The 14,818-nt window shown below is 50.4% G+C and overlaps 1 protein-coding gene across 4 annotated transcripts in view; it reads left to right on the top strand.

Moving 5' to 3' along the window:
• Positions 1–12,493, top strand: part of FAM219A (family with sequence similarity 219 member A) — a gene marked incomplete at its 3' end in the record, with an annotated part of 52,325 nt that extends 39,832 nt beyond the window's left edge. Inside the window, exons 2-6 of one of the 4 annotated variants that reach the window (XM_082842579.1) lie at positions 7,647–7,695; positions 10,684–10,786; positions 11,041–11,121; positions 11,747–11,801; positions 12,338–12,493. In XM_082842579.1, coding sequence (XP_082698705.1) covers positions 7,647–7,695; positions 10,684–10,786; positions 11,041–11,121; positions 11,747–11,801; positions 12,338–12,493 — 444 coding nt within the window. Of the gene's footprint in view, positions 1–7,646; positions 7,747–10,683; positions 10,787–11,040; positions 11,122–11,746; positions 11,802–12,334 lie in introns of all 4 variants that reach the window. The other 3 variants (XM_082842578.1, XM_082842577.1, XM_082842576.1) reach the window with 3 other exon arrangements.
• Positions 12,494–14,818: the final 2,325 nt, after the last annotated feature.

Here is a 14,818-nt window from a genome sequence, read left to right as displayed (position 1 = left end):
TCCCTTGTTTCCCTGATTCTCCTTCAGATATCCCCCAAAAGACCTTATGCCTGAGAGAGGTCTTTGTCCTTCCCTATAAGTGGGGCCCCTAAGGGCCCACTTATGTGTCCTAAAAGGACTGAAGTCCTGGCCAATTGCCGGCAATTCAGGCAGCTCCTGGAGAAATCCTGGTGAAGGGGGAGATAGAGAATAAAAGTGGGAGCTGCCCAACAACTGGACTCAGGAAATGGGACTCAGGACTTCAGATCGTACCGCAGAGCAGGAACTGTCATTGGCCAAATAATTCTCTTTTTTTTCCACATCTTTATTGGAGTATAAATGCTTTACAATGTTGTGTTAGTTTCTGCTGTACAACAAAGTGAATCAGCTATATGTATACATATGTCCCCATATCCCCTCCATCTTGAGCCTGCCTCCCACCCTCCCTATCCCATCCATCTAGGTCATCACAAAGCACCGAGCTGATCTCCCTGTGCTATGCAGCAGCTTCCCACTGGCCATCCATTTCACATTTGGTAATATATATATGTTAATGCTACTCTCTCACTTCATCCCAGCTTCCCCTTCCCCCCACCCCATGCCCCCAAGTCCATTCTCTACGTCTGCGTCTTTATTCCTGCCCTTCCACTAGGTTCATCAGTACCACTTTTTAAAATTCCATATATATGCGTTAGCATACGGTATTTGTTTTTCTCTTTCTGACTTACTTTACTCTGTATGACAGATTCTAGGTCCATCCACCTCACTACAAATAACTCAATTTCGTTCCATTTTATGGCTGAGTAATATTCCATTGTATATATGTGCCACATCTTCTTTATCCATTCATCTGTTGATGGACATTTAGGTTGCTTCCATGTCCTGGCAATTGTAAATAGTGCTTCAATGAACATTGTGGTACATGTATCTTTTTGAATTATGGTTTTCTCGGGGTATATGATGTGCCCAGTAGTGGGATTTCTGGGTCATATGGTAGTTCTATTTTTGGTTTTTTAAGGAACCTCCATACTGTTCTCCATAGTGGCTATATCAATTTACATTCCCACCAACAGTGCAGGAGAGTTCCCTTTTCTCCACACCCTCTCCAGTATTTATTGTTTGTAGATTTTTTGATGATGGCCATTCTGACCAGTGTGAGGTTGGCCAATTAATTCTCATGTTGAGATGTTGAGTCAGAGAGAGATGAATGCCTTAGAGGCTGAATGAACAGCCGTCTTCAGGGAAGTAGAGAGGTCTAACCAATGCCTAGACTGCTACTGAATATTCTTGGACTGGAGGTTAGGTTTCTGCCAAGCCATGGACATTGGATACAAAGGCATAGTGTTGCCTTTTTGGGATCTCCCTCTAAATACTGATGTCTAAACATGCTTATTACCACCCATTGCCAAGAGATGTTTTTGGGGAGTGGCATAACCCTGCAGGGGACCACAGCCCCAGGTAGCTTCTGAGCTGAACAAGTTGTGACAGAAACAGAGTTGGTCTTTGATACCCTATCTTGCATCATCTACCTGTCAGAGAGTGGCCTGATCTCCAGATCTTTCCCTGTTTTCCCGTTTCCTTGTCAGCACTACCTTTCTTCCTGGCCCTGTTCCTGCTCTAATTCTGTCCTGCTTCCTGCTTTCACCCAGGGGAATTGAACAAGGTACAGACATGACTCTATTCCAGAGGTAGCCTTTCAGTATTTCATAACTCAGAACTGCCTCCACCAACTCCCTCCTAAAACTAGAGGAAAATTCATGTGTGTTAGGGGAAGAAAGGTTAGATAATGTTGGTGCAAGCGCTTTCCCTCTTCATATCTCATTCTAAATCCATTTCAATTTCCATCTTCCAGAAAATTAGTGCTTGAAGGTGAAGACAGAAGTTACCTTTCCTGTGGGAAAGTGAAAATTGAATCATGTCGTTTGAATCATCTGTGCTCAGTCCACAAGACAAAGGCAGAATTGTTCAGCACCACGGAGAGTACCTTTCATCTTGAAGATGAGATCAAGGGTGGGTGAAAGATGAGGATTGTGTAGCTGGGACCCCCACCAGTCTGATCTCCTTCCACTCCTGGCTAGCCACCAAGTGTCCCTCTTTTCCTCAATCCCTTAGCATTCACCCCCTTCTTTACTTAACTAGGCTTTTAGGAATGAACTCCCTTACCTTTCCACCCACCTTTCTGCCTCCATGTTATCTGCATCCCCCACCCATCTTCACCTCCCTTCCATTTCAGCAAGGAGCCTTCCTCCTCTGGTCTGATTCTGGTTCCATCTTCTCTTGACTCCTCAAAGACCATGCTCCATCAAACATCTCCTTGTTGACCCAGCTTCCTTCCCTTCAGTCTAGGACAGTGGTCAGGTGTTCCCTAGCTCCAAAGAGTCCTTCAGCTCCAAAGCTCCCTCTGACAGTCATTCACTCTCATTCCTTCTCTTCTCAGTTTAGCTCCTTGAAAAAATAGCCTGTGTTCACTGTCTCTACTTCCTCATCTCCTATTCCCTCCTAAATCCCCTGGAATCTGGGCTCTGTTCTTACCATTCAACCAAAACTCTGTTTGCTGAGGCCACCTGTGACTGCCTTATTTCTAAATATTGTCTTTATCTTATAGACTCATGTGTTTATTTGACCCTGTTCATTTCTTCCACCTTGAAACTACTTGAAGGTCTCCCTAGATCTTTTTCTACATCTCGTCTTTCTGCTCCTACTCAGTCTTCTTCTTCCACTCATTCCCTAAGATTGGATGCTCCTCAGGACTCCATTCTTGGCTCCTATCTCTTTTCACTGTGCTCATTCTTCCTGAGAAGACTTATTCTCCTCTGTGGGCTTCCATCACCACCAGTCCACATCTCTTTCCTGAGATCCCAAACCTCAGTTCCTACTGACTAATGATGCCATCTAAGTGTCCAAAAGCCACTTCAAGGCTCAACATGTCCCATACTGAGCTCATCTAATTTTCCCTGAGTGTAGTTATGCCTTCTCCTGCATTGTCTGTTTTAGTAATTAGCGCCCCTTTCCCAATTACTCCAAACAGAAAACTAGGAATGTCTGGACTCTTTCTTCTACATCTTATCTCTAAAGTCTGCCACTCTACCCTCTTTAACATCCTCCTTTCTGGCCTTTTATCTTCTGCTTCTGTTTAGCTCAGGTCCCTGTCATCTCCTGCTGGCACTGTTGCAGTAGTTTTCTGACCTTCAGTCTCATTCCCTTCCCCTCCATCTTCTATATGGCTATGAGAGGGTCCTTCTCTACCTCAAATCTGATCATGTTACTCCCCCACTCAAGGCTTCACTGGCTTCCCCATCATATTCTTTTTTTTTTTTTTTTTTTTGTGCTGTACGCGGGCCTCTCACTGTTGTGGCCCCTCCCACTGCGGAGCACAGGCTCCGGACGCGCAGGCTCAGCGGCCATGGCTCACGGGTCCAGCCGCTCCACGGCATGTGGGATCTTCTCAGACCGGGGCACGAACCCGTGTCCCCTGCATCAGCGGGCGGACTCTCAGCCACTGAGCCACCAGGGAAGCCCTCCCCATCATATTCTGAGTAAAGAACCAAATCAAGACCCATCCTCTCCCGCAGTCTGAGCCCTCCTGGCCCCACAACTTTATTTCCTGCCGCTTTTCATCATGCCTTCTAGATTTCAACTATAGCAAAATACTGTTCCTTGAATACGCAATGCTAGTTTCAGGCTTCTGAGCCTTTGCAGATGTTCCCTGAACATCCTTCCTCCTTCCTCTTAAGCTAACTGGTGAATTGATGTTTTGAGATCTTTTCAAGTGTTTTCCTCTGTGAAGTTTTCTCTGACTTCTTTGTTCCTTTCCCTCTACTTTTATGGCCCTTGTTACATTTACTGATAATTACTGGGAGTTCCTCAAGGATGGGCCTATTTCTGTTTATCTTTATGAGCCCCAGGCCTACCACTGTTAAATAAGTGAGAGAAATGCAGCATAATGAAGTGAGGTGAGAGAGAAGACAGAATGCCCCCTGATCAGGCCCCTCCTCCCTCTGTGGAGGGAGCATCTATTCCACAGACACCTTCGCACATAAGCCAGGCCCCAACATGTGTGGTGCCAGGGCTGCTGCTGTGGATCAGTCACTGCCAGGGCACATTGTTCATGATTGTGTGGGTCCCACGGAGCCTGTACTAATAAAAACTTTATAGCTAGCACAAATGTAGTGCTCAGTATGTAGTATACTAACTACTATTCTAAATGCTTACATATTAAGCACTAGATTACATAGTATCACTTTATCCTCACAGAAACCTTTGACATAGGTATTAGTATTAGTCCCACTCTACAGATGAGGAAACTAAATCCCAGATCACACAGCTAGTAAACGGAGGAGCCAGGATTTTCCTTTTTAAAGAGGGATCTTTTTTTTTTTAATTTTAGAGGATTTTTAACTTTTTAAAAACATTTATCTAGGCTGCACCAAGTCTTAGTTTTGGCATGTGGGATCTTTGTTGCGGCATGAGAGATCTTTAGTTGCAGCATGCGGACTCTTAGTTGCAGCATGCATTGCAGGATCTAGTTCCCTGACCAGGGATCGAACCTGGGCTCCCTGCATTGGGAGCGCAGAGTCTTATCCACTGGATCACCAGAGAAGTCCCCAGGATTTTTTAAAAGAATAGTCTAAACTGGTCTCCCTGTATTGTTTTCTCTGTTTTCCTGTAAATTTAATAAGTTGTATAGTAAAGCATTTTTAAAAGATTTGACTAAATCAATGTGTTTTAAACCCCTCCCCCACCCTTTTTAAAAAAGCAATAAAACCCTTTCTTCAACCAAAATTTTGAAGAAAGGCTGATATGTAAATGAAATCAAAACGATCTATTCTGGTTGAAGGCAAGCCAGATCCCCTCCTATTACTTTCCTCTCTCACTTAGCCCTGCCCAAGGCACAGGGTTCAGGAAACACAGTTGAATGAAAAGCACTGGACCAGACTAACTCTTAAAGATTCTTCTGGCACTTTTGCCTTCCTCTAGTTATACTGGCTTTGCATTGGCCATTAGCCTATATATTCTGTCTCAGAAACAGTGAGACTGAGCTATTAATCATCTCTGTAGTCTTTGGAGAATTTGTATGCAGGGTTGTAGAAACATAGGTTGCTGTTAGAGATGCATTTCAATGTCTGTCTCTGCTGAGTGTTTTTTAATAATCTTGCTAATCGCCACTCTAGTTCCTGGATCTAGCTAACTCCTGTCAGGTGTCCTTGGGGGGCATTTTAAATTCTCCCTGATTTCTTGGAGCCAGATGCTTCCTTCTGCCTGGATTCCTCTCTGATACTTATATTCATGAATATTTCACATTTAATCTCCCTGATTACCTTTCCATGTGATGGTCATGGTGCATTGGCTGCATGTCTCAGGAAAGACATACAGGAAGCCCATAGTAAAGGCTTGAGTTTGCAGGCACAGTGCCAGAGATCTTTGTTCCTGCCACTAAGATGGCCTTCTATCATGGACAATGACGGGGAGATGCTGAATGATGAGTTTGCATGGGTCCTCTCAGTCTAGGGCTTTGCACTCTGGCTCTTGACCCAAAGGGACTGGCAGTTTCACTCAAGGATCAAATGCCACTAGGACCTGCCCAGTGGCCGCAGGGACCACACGTGGGTCCCTGTGACCAGAGTTGCACAACAGCTTCCCAGCCCCCCATCCTTCCTGCACCACCTCCCTCCAGTGTTGCTACCTAGTACTTCCAGCCTGAGAGAAGAAACTCTGATGAACTCATCTGCACTGAGGAGGGAAAGTTAGCCCCAAATGCCTGAGAGCCTGAGTTCTCAAAGTTAGCTGTTGGAGGAGGCAGGGATGATGGTCAAAGAGGCAAGATGAGCCAAGGGGCATAGTGTCCTGGAAGCCAGTGGAGGAAACCATTTCCAAATGGATGTGGTATGTGTGACATGTGACAAATGCTACAGAAAAAGTAGAGGAAATTGGAAATCTGCCACTGCTTCCCTGGTAGGGCTCCACAGGCACGTTTTATGGGTTTTACCCTTTGAGAAGCCCGCCCTCAGGCTGCTTTGGGAGTGAGCCTTCCCTGCAGCCTAGAGCTCAGCCATCAGGTCTCCACGTTCCCTACAGGCAGCACTTGCGAGGCTGTTTTGACCACAGAGAGGCATGTAAAGGCCACTAGAGGCCTCCTGCTCCAGGGCTGCAGGGGATAGATGCTGCCAGTAATCAGTCTCCCAAGAAGGAGCTGAGCTAGGGAGGCAGAGGATGAGGGACTTGGAAAGACTGTGGCATGGGAAGTTGCCTGGGATACAGGCACTGCAGCTCCCCGCCCCCCTCACACCTGTTCTACCTTCCTGTCCCATCCCCCTCAAGGAGAGCTAAGGATGGAAGTCGAAGCAGAGGACACAGGCCCAGGTTCTGCCCTCGGGAGCTCACAAACCACTATGGCAACACAGCCCACCCTGGGCCTTGCACTCTGAATGGCCTAAGGAAACATAGACAAGGCCAGGATTTCCCTCCCAAACATTCTAGACTTTTCCCTTTTCCCTTAGTGACAAGCGTGTTTTCATCCCCACTGCTTCATTCTAAAGGGAACAGAAATCACCCTAATGGCTATATACCCTTCCCTTGATGGGTCACCAGAAGCCACTCAGATCCCTGGGCCTGGAGCATTCTGCCTGCCTGTCTGCGCTCCCTGTCCCCAGAGGCAGAGCAGGCACAGCCCTAGATCCTCTCTGCAATCCTTAGACCTTAGGCATACCACTCTGTGACCCTAGGCAGATGGTTAGGGTGACAGCACCTGTATCAATGGTTGGTCATTAGTTTCTCAGGGAGAATGTGTATGGCTCCAGCCCCTTCCAACTGACTGAGGCAGGGTGGGCCAAGGCCCTGGATCTTGTAGCAGAGATTTGGGGTGTTTGGGAGGGAATAGTGAGGCTAGAGTAGGACTCTGGGCAGCACGGCGCCCATCGCAATGGGAAGAAGTCAGTAAGGAGGGCAGTGAGGGAGATCGAAACAGTCGCAGACCCTGGATGACGCACAGGATGCATGCTTTCCTACCTTCCTTGTCATCTGTAGCGTCAAGCCCTGTGTGGGCAACACAGGACTAACTGGCCACAAGCTGATTTGTCATTATTTGTCTTCTCACCTACCATTCCCAGCCAACCATTTAGGTTCTCGCAGGAGACACTCTTTAGCACTCATCTGTGAAATGGAGAAGTCCTCATTAGAACGGCTGTGGCTGCAGCCTTGAAGTCTAGCCTGGCTTGGACAGTCAGTTCTCTGGATCCTGTGAAGGGATCATTCAGTGCTAGGGGAAACAGAGGGAGAAGGCCTGTCTCAGGGAGCACCTACCCTGACCTAATGCAGACTTAAACTCACAGGAATCTAGAAAGACCTTTCCAAACAAGTACATAGGAAGGGCCCTGAGGAACAGGGCAACGAGTATGGGAGGTTGGAGAAGGTGGTCCTTTGGGTTTAAGGAATTGCGGTAGGCTTCCTGGGGGAGGTGGATCACACAGGACTTAAAAGATAGACACCCAGGTGGGCGTAAGTAGCTCTTCCACCCAGCTCAGTGTCTTCTTCCCGTGGTAGATGGGTCTGTCCCTCCCTCCCTGAATACCCTGCCTGCTGCCAGGGAAAAATACCTCCAGAGGACAGGTGAGAGCAGCCCACTGTGTTCACTTCCTAACAGCTCCCTATCTCTCTGCTTTCTCCCCCAGGACCCAGCCGCCGCCTCCATCTCAGACGGAGACTGTGACGCCCGGGAGGGTGAGTCAGTAGCCATGAATTACAAACCATCCCCGCTCCAAGTGAAGCTGGGTGAGTGTGTCTGGGGGGTGAGGGAAATGTGGGGAGTGGACAGACAAGGTGCTCTGGGCTGGGTCTACAATGAGGTACCACAAATAAACCAACTCAGGCTAGCTGATTCCAAGACTCCAGCCACCAAGTCATTGGCACCGCCAGGCACCTTATCTCCTGCAAGGCCAAGAGGGAAATTACAGTTCTCTACAGGAGCCCAGAACTCTAGAGGCATCTCTGAGGCCAAGAAGGCTCCAGGTATTCCAGGGGATAGCTGCAGGGGTGAAAGCATGGAACCCCAGAGAGTGGGTTGGCAGTCCCATCCAACACTGGACCAGGCTAAGAGGAAGCTGCCTTAGAGGTGGGGTGTCAGTTGCTGTGTCTGAGGGGTAGAAAGGAATGAGGCTCCCCAAACCTAGAAGCTGAGCCCCTCTCCCCATTCCTGTGTCAGCCTATCTGGAGATCTCAGGATCTCATCGGCTCCTGTTTGGGGGAGCTTTCCCATATTTTCTTAATAAACCCAAATCTCTCCCCCACTTTCCAGGGTCACCTTTCCCTTGGGGGTTTATCTCATGTCCATTCCAAAGTCAGTTTATGCTACAGCCTGCTCCTTTGAAGTCACATGTCTCCCAACCATTGCCCAGAGCTCCTGCAGCTGCTGCTGTCACTTCACCCTACGCTGAACACTGCGTCTCTCCCTTCAGGGACCAGTTTCACTCACCCAAGGCTGCCATGCATAAACAGGCTTGTAATTAATAATTTGCCTTCGGGAATTCCCTAGCGGTCCAGTGGTTAGAACTCCGTGCTTCCATTGCCGAGGGCCTGGGTTTGATCCCTGGTCAGGGAACTAAGATCCCGCAAGCCACAAGGTGCGGCCAAAAATAAATAAATATAAAAATAAAAAAATAAAAATTTGTTTTCACGAAGAGAAGTTATAACATAGTGCATCCAGGAAAGAGTTAACAATTAAATACAGGCTGTCACTATCCTTCAAAACTTCTCTGCCATCCCTGCCACCCTCCTGCCCATCTTTCTCCTCAGGCTCCAGCTACCCATCAAATACTGGACCCCTCCTTAGTCCTGAGAACCTTTTCCCATCTGTTCTAAAACATTCTCCCTCTGCAGCTGCCAGGACTCCTTTTCACAGAGTCCTGTTATGTTATTCAGCTTTTTGTTAACCTTGTTTTTCTCCTTCCAGACCAAATCCGGGGAGCCCCTCAGGCTGTTTTTCTAAACAAGAGAGCAATCCTCTCAGTGGAATTTGTTCATTGTCCCAGGACACCAAACTCAAACTGTTTTTGAGTAGCCAGTTTTATTTGCTTATTATTGTTTAATTTAACAATACAAATATTTTAACAAGTATAACTTCTCCTTTACTCTCGCCTGTCATATTCTCCTCCCCAGAGATCATCATTCCAAGCGTTTTTTAGTTTTTTCATTTTATTTTTTATTTTAACACAAGAGGTATCATACTGTACATATTTTCTGAAACTTTTTTCGTTTTTGTTTTTGTTTTCCACTTAATGTCTTAGAACCCCTTCCAATATCAGTATATAGAGAATGACTTCATTCTTTTAAATAGTTGCATGGTAGTCTGTAGTTTGGTTTTCCCAGTTTATTGTTAGCATTTTTTGTTTCAAACAATTCCAACATGCTTTTTAAATAACACTTAAGAAATAAAATAAAATAAATAAAATGACACTTTTTTGTCCTGCCCATTACATTACCACCAAAGCTCCTCTAGAAAATTCACAACCTCGTTCCAGTTGCACTGAGGAAAATCCCCACCAGGAACTTTAAGGCGAATTGCACCCCCTAGAGGCTTGGGGTGGTAACGGCAGGTGCTGCCTGCTGGAAAGAAGGTGGAGGCAGGTTTGAGGGAGTTAGGTGAGCAGTGGCAAAGAAAGAGGGTTAGAGACTGGGAGATGAGAGACACGGAGACATGGAGGTCGAGGAAATTCCAGAGTCACAGTAGCTGGAAATGCCCATCCCATCCTTCCTCTCTGGAGCTTGTGGTTATTTTATGAGAGCTTTCCCCTGGCAGTCCTTTTTCCAACATCGGGGCTGAAATGACAAGGAGGAATGGGTAGCCAGGCCTCCTCTAGGGCCCAGACAGCAACTGGCTACTGGTAACAGGGCCACACATGAGGCAATGGGTCACCTGGTTGCCAGCCCCATGAATCTGGTAGGCTATGGAGCCTCAGAGAATTCAGAGGCTGACAGATGAGTCAGAAGTAGTCTAGGCAGAGGGGCTCCCCCAGCCTCCTGCCCCTTACCCTGCCAGCCCCATCTGCCCCTCCCACTCTACAACCTTCAGTGGCTTCTTTTCCTTCTGCATTAATCCCTAACTCATCTGTTTGGCATTCAAGGCCTTCATGCTCTGAGTCTGTAATCAGAGGGAGCCCCCAGCCGCTTAGCACAGGACCTGAGACATGACTGGTGACACAGATGTTTGCTGAATAAATAAATGACTGAATAAATGTATCCTACTTTTCTAAACTGACCTCCCTCCATCTTCACCCCTCCATCCCATCCACATCCACACTTATTACACTCAACTTCTAAGTGCATTTTTCTGTACACTCTCCCTCCTTACTAGAATGCCCTCCTCTCTCCATCTCAAGGTGTCACCTGCAGGAAGCCCTGTCATCCTTCTGCTCTATGTTTCCTGCTCCAACCTTTCTCTGGAACCAAGCACACACTAGCTGCCCAACTTGGGAGTACTGCTCCTGGAAGACAGGGGTCAGCCTCCTCATGTTGCCCCCTCACTATCTGCCTCAGGTTGTGCAGAGCCAAGTACTGTCTCTCCCGAGCAGCAGGGCCTGGAGTTGGATCCCTGCCTCAGTTCTTAGAGAAGCAAGGGGTTTCACCATGGAGGCCCAGCCCAGGCTGCCCCGAACAGTAAGGCAGGGTGCCCCTGGGGGCAGGACACAGCTTCCTTCCCGTGTTCCCCTGCAGAGAAGCAGCGGGAGCTGGCCCGGAAGGGCTCCCTGAAGAATGGCAGCATGGGGAGCCCCGTCAACCAGCAACCCAAGAAGAACAATGTCATGGCCCGGACAAGGTAGAGGCCCCACCCCCACCCTGCTCCACCCTACCAGGGCCCTGCCAGCCAGCACCTATCTCTGCTGGTTCCGAGCCTCCCATCTTCCCTCCCTCCTCAGGCCCAGCTCCTCTCTGAGAGGAGAGGGCCTCCCAGGATCCAAGGTGGCGAGGGTGGCGTAGGGGTGAGGGAGGTGGTCGGCACGTCCTAACCCAGTTCCTCACCAGGCTTGTGTGCTTCAGTTGCCAATCCAGTCCCCACAATTCTCCACCCAGGCTGGTCGTCCCCAATAAAGGCTACTCCTCGCTTGACCAGAGCCCAGACGAGAAGCCACTGGTAGCCCTTGACACGGACAGGTGTGTACAGAGACATTGGGGCAGCCGGGCAAGCCACAGCAGCCTGTGCAAACACACAGGTGGACTGTACAGGACGTACTTGCTATATTGTCGGAATTGGGGTGTTCCTCAGCCCGGAGCTCTCCAATTGTGAACCCCTGCAAGGAATGGAACTTTTTACCTGGAGGTGGGGGAGAGCAGAGAGAGGAAAAGGCAACTATGCAATCTGCTGCTGTCCTGGGACAGCTGATCCAATGGCTGCCCCTAAAATGGGCCCTGATGCCTTGCATGGCACCCTGCCCCCTCCGAGGAAGGCGCCCTACTGCTGGGAACATACCTGGCTAGATCTGGACTTTGGGAAAACCCAACAAACCAGGGTAATTTGAGCCTAGAAAAAAAAGGAGGGAGGGCTCTGGGGGATTTAGGAGGCTAAGGGGGGCAATTAATTTAGAAGGGTGGAGCTAGGGAACCTGTCTTGAAACTGCATTCGCACAGCAAGCACCGTTTTTACTGAGACCGTGCTGTTTATTTGGAAGTGTCGGGGAGGGGTGAGGTATTGACTGATGGCGGTGGGGGGAGGTAAAGAGAGTTTTCTATTTAATATCTGGGAGTCACTTCCTCTCTGTCTTCTTTCCCCTGCGGCCAGTGATGATGACTTTGACATGTCCAGATATTCCTCCTCTGGCTACTCCTCTGCTGAGGTGAGGCCCCATCCCTTCCCGTCCTAAACACACGTAAGCAGGCCCACCTCCAAGAGAAGGGGTGGGGCCAACGCCAAATCACACCCTGAGAGGAGCAGTGGGCAAAGCTAGGCGGAGCCCATGCGGGGGCGGGGCCTGGGATAAGATCTGGCCGGAAAGAAAGGTGAGGCCTTGGACTCCGCCAGTAGTGCCGGGAGCCCAGGGTTGGGGACGGGGCTTGGACCCGGGTTGGAGCAGGAACAGGGCCCTTACCTAGACGACACCTTACGGGAGTGGGCCTGAAATGAGGGCAGGGCCCGAATAGAGGTAGGACCTAAGGGGGGAAGTTGCCCTTAGAATGGGGTGCGGTGTGTAGCGGGGTGGGGCCCCAGGGGGACGTGCTTGAGGCTGGGGCCGAGGAGGTGCAAAGCCTGGGGTTTTGGAGAGACCTAGGATGCAACAGGTTGGGCTCCGATGGCCTAGGCATGTGGCCCCGGCCCTGCGTGGTGCCTCCAGATGGTCCCGAGCCTGACCTCCCTCCCCTTTGCCTACAGCAGATCAACCAAGATTTGAACATCCAGCTGCTGAAGGACGGCTACCGGTTAGACGAGATCCCCGACGATGAGGACCTGGACCTCATCCCCCCCAAGTCTGTGAACCCCACCTGCATGTGCTGCCAGGCCACGTCCTCCACCGCCTGCCACATTCAGTAGCTGGTGGGGCCACTGCGGCCGGCCGGGGTGGGGCCGCCGGGGGCCAGGTTGGACCAGGCAGGGGCCAACCCCTCCCCAGCTCATCCACCTGCCCCCGGCCCCCGCGCACCCTACAGCCGCCAACCTCGTAACAGTCATTGCTTCCTCCTATGGTAGGACGTGTACCTCTGTGTGTTCATGGAGCCGGAGAAACCAAAACCGGGTCTCTCTCCACCCCCGGGAGTGCTGAGGAGGGGAGGGGGCGGTTTGTTCAGTTACTTGGGGGACCTCGCCCAGCATCCTGCCCCCTCCCCAAAGCTGCAGCCCAGTAGAGGATAGGGGTGACTGGACTGCAGGGAGGCCAACAGTAATGAGTGGGGGAGGGATCACAAAGCCAGGGGTTTGGACCCACCCACGTGAAGCCATGAATCCCCCAGCACCAGCCAAGGAAAGGGGCTGGGAAGGAGAAAGGCCCAGGGCAGTAGGGGCAGGGCCCAGCCCCTTAGAGCTGCCTCCACATGCCCCCCCTTATGGCCCACGTACCATCTGCGTTTCTACCCTCATCTCTAGATGGGAAGCCTGATAAAGCTGCCCAGTGGGATATTGTCCCCCACCCTTGGGGATCACTGCCTTCTTTCTCCTCTTTGCCTCATTCACCCCCTTCCTTGCTGTCTGGATTGTGTGGAGGGTGAGGTGGGCGTTACAGACAGCCAGAGTTTAGGGTGGTATGATCTGCCCTCACCTGCCCCTAACTAATGCATCTGTCTCTCTGTGCCCTGCCTCATCCCCCCACCCAACACACACACACACACACACACACACACACACACACACACACTTACACTTCTGTTCCATTCATTGGTCTCTGTCCCGGGCTGGAAGCAGGAGTTAAGGCTGGCCTCGAATGCCCCATTCCGGTCTCACTCTAGCCCAAGATCCCAGAGGCTGCTTCCCAGGAAGAATCTTCAAGGAAGCAAGCCTAAGAGAACACAGTGGCTGCACGTGTACGGCAGGGACAGCTTGGCAGAACGTGTGTGTGCCTGGGGCTGTGAGGGCGTGTGTCTGCATCTCTGCATTGGGCCTGTGTCTCCAGATGTCTGTGGCGTCTGCGGTGGGGAAGTGACTGTGTGGCCTGTTAACGGTGTGAGAGGCTGCTCAGCAGTGCAGTGGGCTGGCGGTCAGAAGGCTCCGGCACTCTCCCCGTTACCTCCAACAAGCCATTTATATTCTCTGGCTTTCAGTTCCCTCCACTGTACAATGAGCGGCATCTGAAATTATTTTTAAGGTTCTTCCAAACCTGAAGGCATTTCTTCATAGGAATTTCTGTGGAGGTGGATAAGGAGGTCTCTGTTGTCTTTTGAGTACATCTGGTGGCTTCCTGAGTTGCACATCATTCATTGCTTCCTCCTATGGTGGAAAAGAGAGGGGGAAGTTCCTGTGGGACCTGTGTATGCCTGAGTACAATCGGATCTTTTGGGAAATGTGTGAGTGTGTGTCTGTGTGTGTCTGTGCACGTGTATGTGAGTATCTATGGTGTGTGTAGCTGTGTGGATGTCTGAGAGTCAGAATGTATGTACTACTGCTTCTGCTGCTGTTTCTCAGTGGTGGCAGGGGTGGGGGTGGTGGCTAGAAAAGCTAAGGATGAAAATCAAGAGGGAGAAGGTGACCAAGGCCCTCCCCTGGGCCTGGGCAGTATAGATCTGCCCCGTGCAAAGGAAAGCAAAAGCACAGATAGCCCACGCCTGGTCAGGTCTATGCCGCACAAACCCCGTATCCCAGGGCCACTCCTCCATGCTGACCTCCCCCACGTGCTGACCAATCCACTCTAATATATACCACTCACATGCTGCCAGCATGCACAGGACACACACACAGCCCAGTTCCTGGCTGCCAGTCCTGGGAGGTGGGAGTTGGAAGGGGGCAAGGGCAGTGAGAAGAGAGAGTAAGGCTGCTGGCTTAGGAGGGGTAGCACCTCTCCCTGCACCACACCCAGGGACTGCCAGCTCCTGAGTGCTGACGTGCAGCTCTCCACCCTCAACTCCTCCAACCCATGCCTAACTCCTCCAATGCAGGAACCCCGGTTAGATGATGAGAAAATGCCAAAAGGAGTCAAGGACGGAGAAGACACCTGCAGGACTCACACGGCCCGTACTGGCCCCCACCTGAGCCTGTTTCTCCCCGCCCCGGTCAGCATACCCACCCCCTGTCATCTGGGCCCCAAAACCAAGCTTCCTACTACTACTACCACCACCACCCCCCGCCTCCTTGACTCACCCTTCGAGAACATGGGTACCTCCTCTTTTCCAGGCAGGGCCCCCGCCAAGGCTCACTTAGACTGCTGCCTTT

The sequence above is a fragment of the Leucopleurus acutus genome (assembly GCF_964270905.1).
Source record: "Leucopleurus acutus genome assembly, chromosome: 7".
NCBI lineage: Eukaryota > Metazoa > Chordata > Mammalia > Artiodactyla > Delphinidae > Leucopleurus > Leucopleurus acutus.
This window is presented reverse-complemented; position numbering and strand designations above follow the sequence as displayed.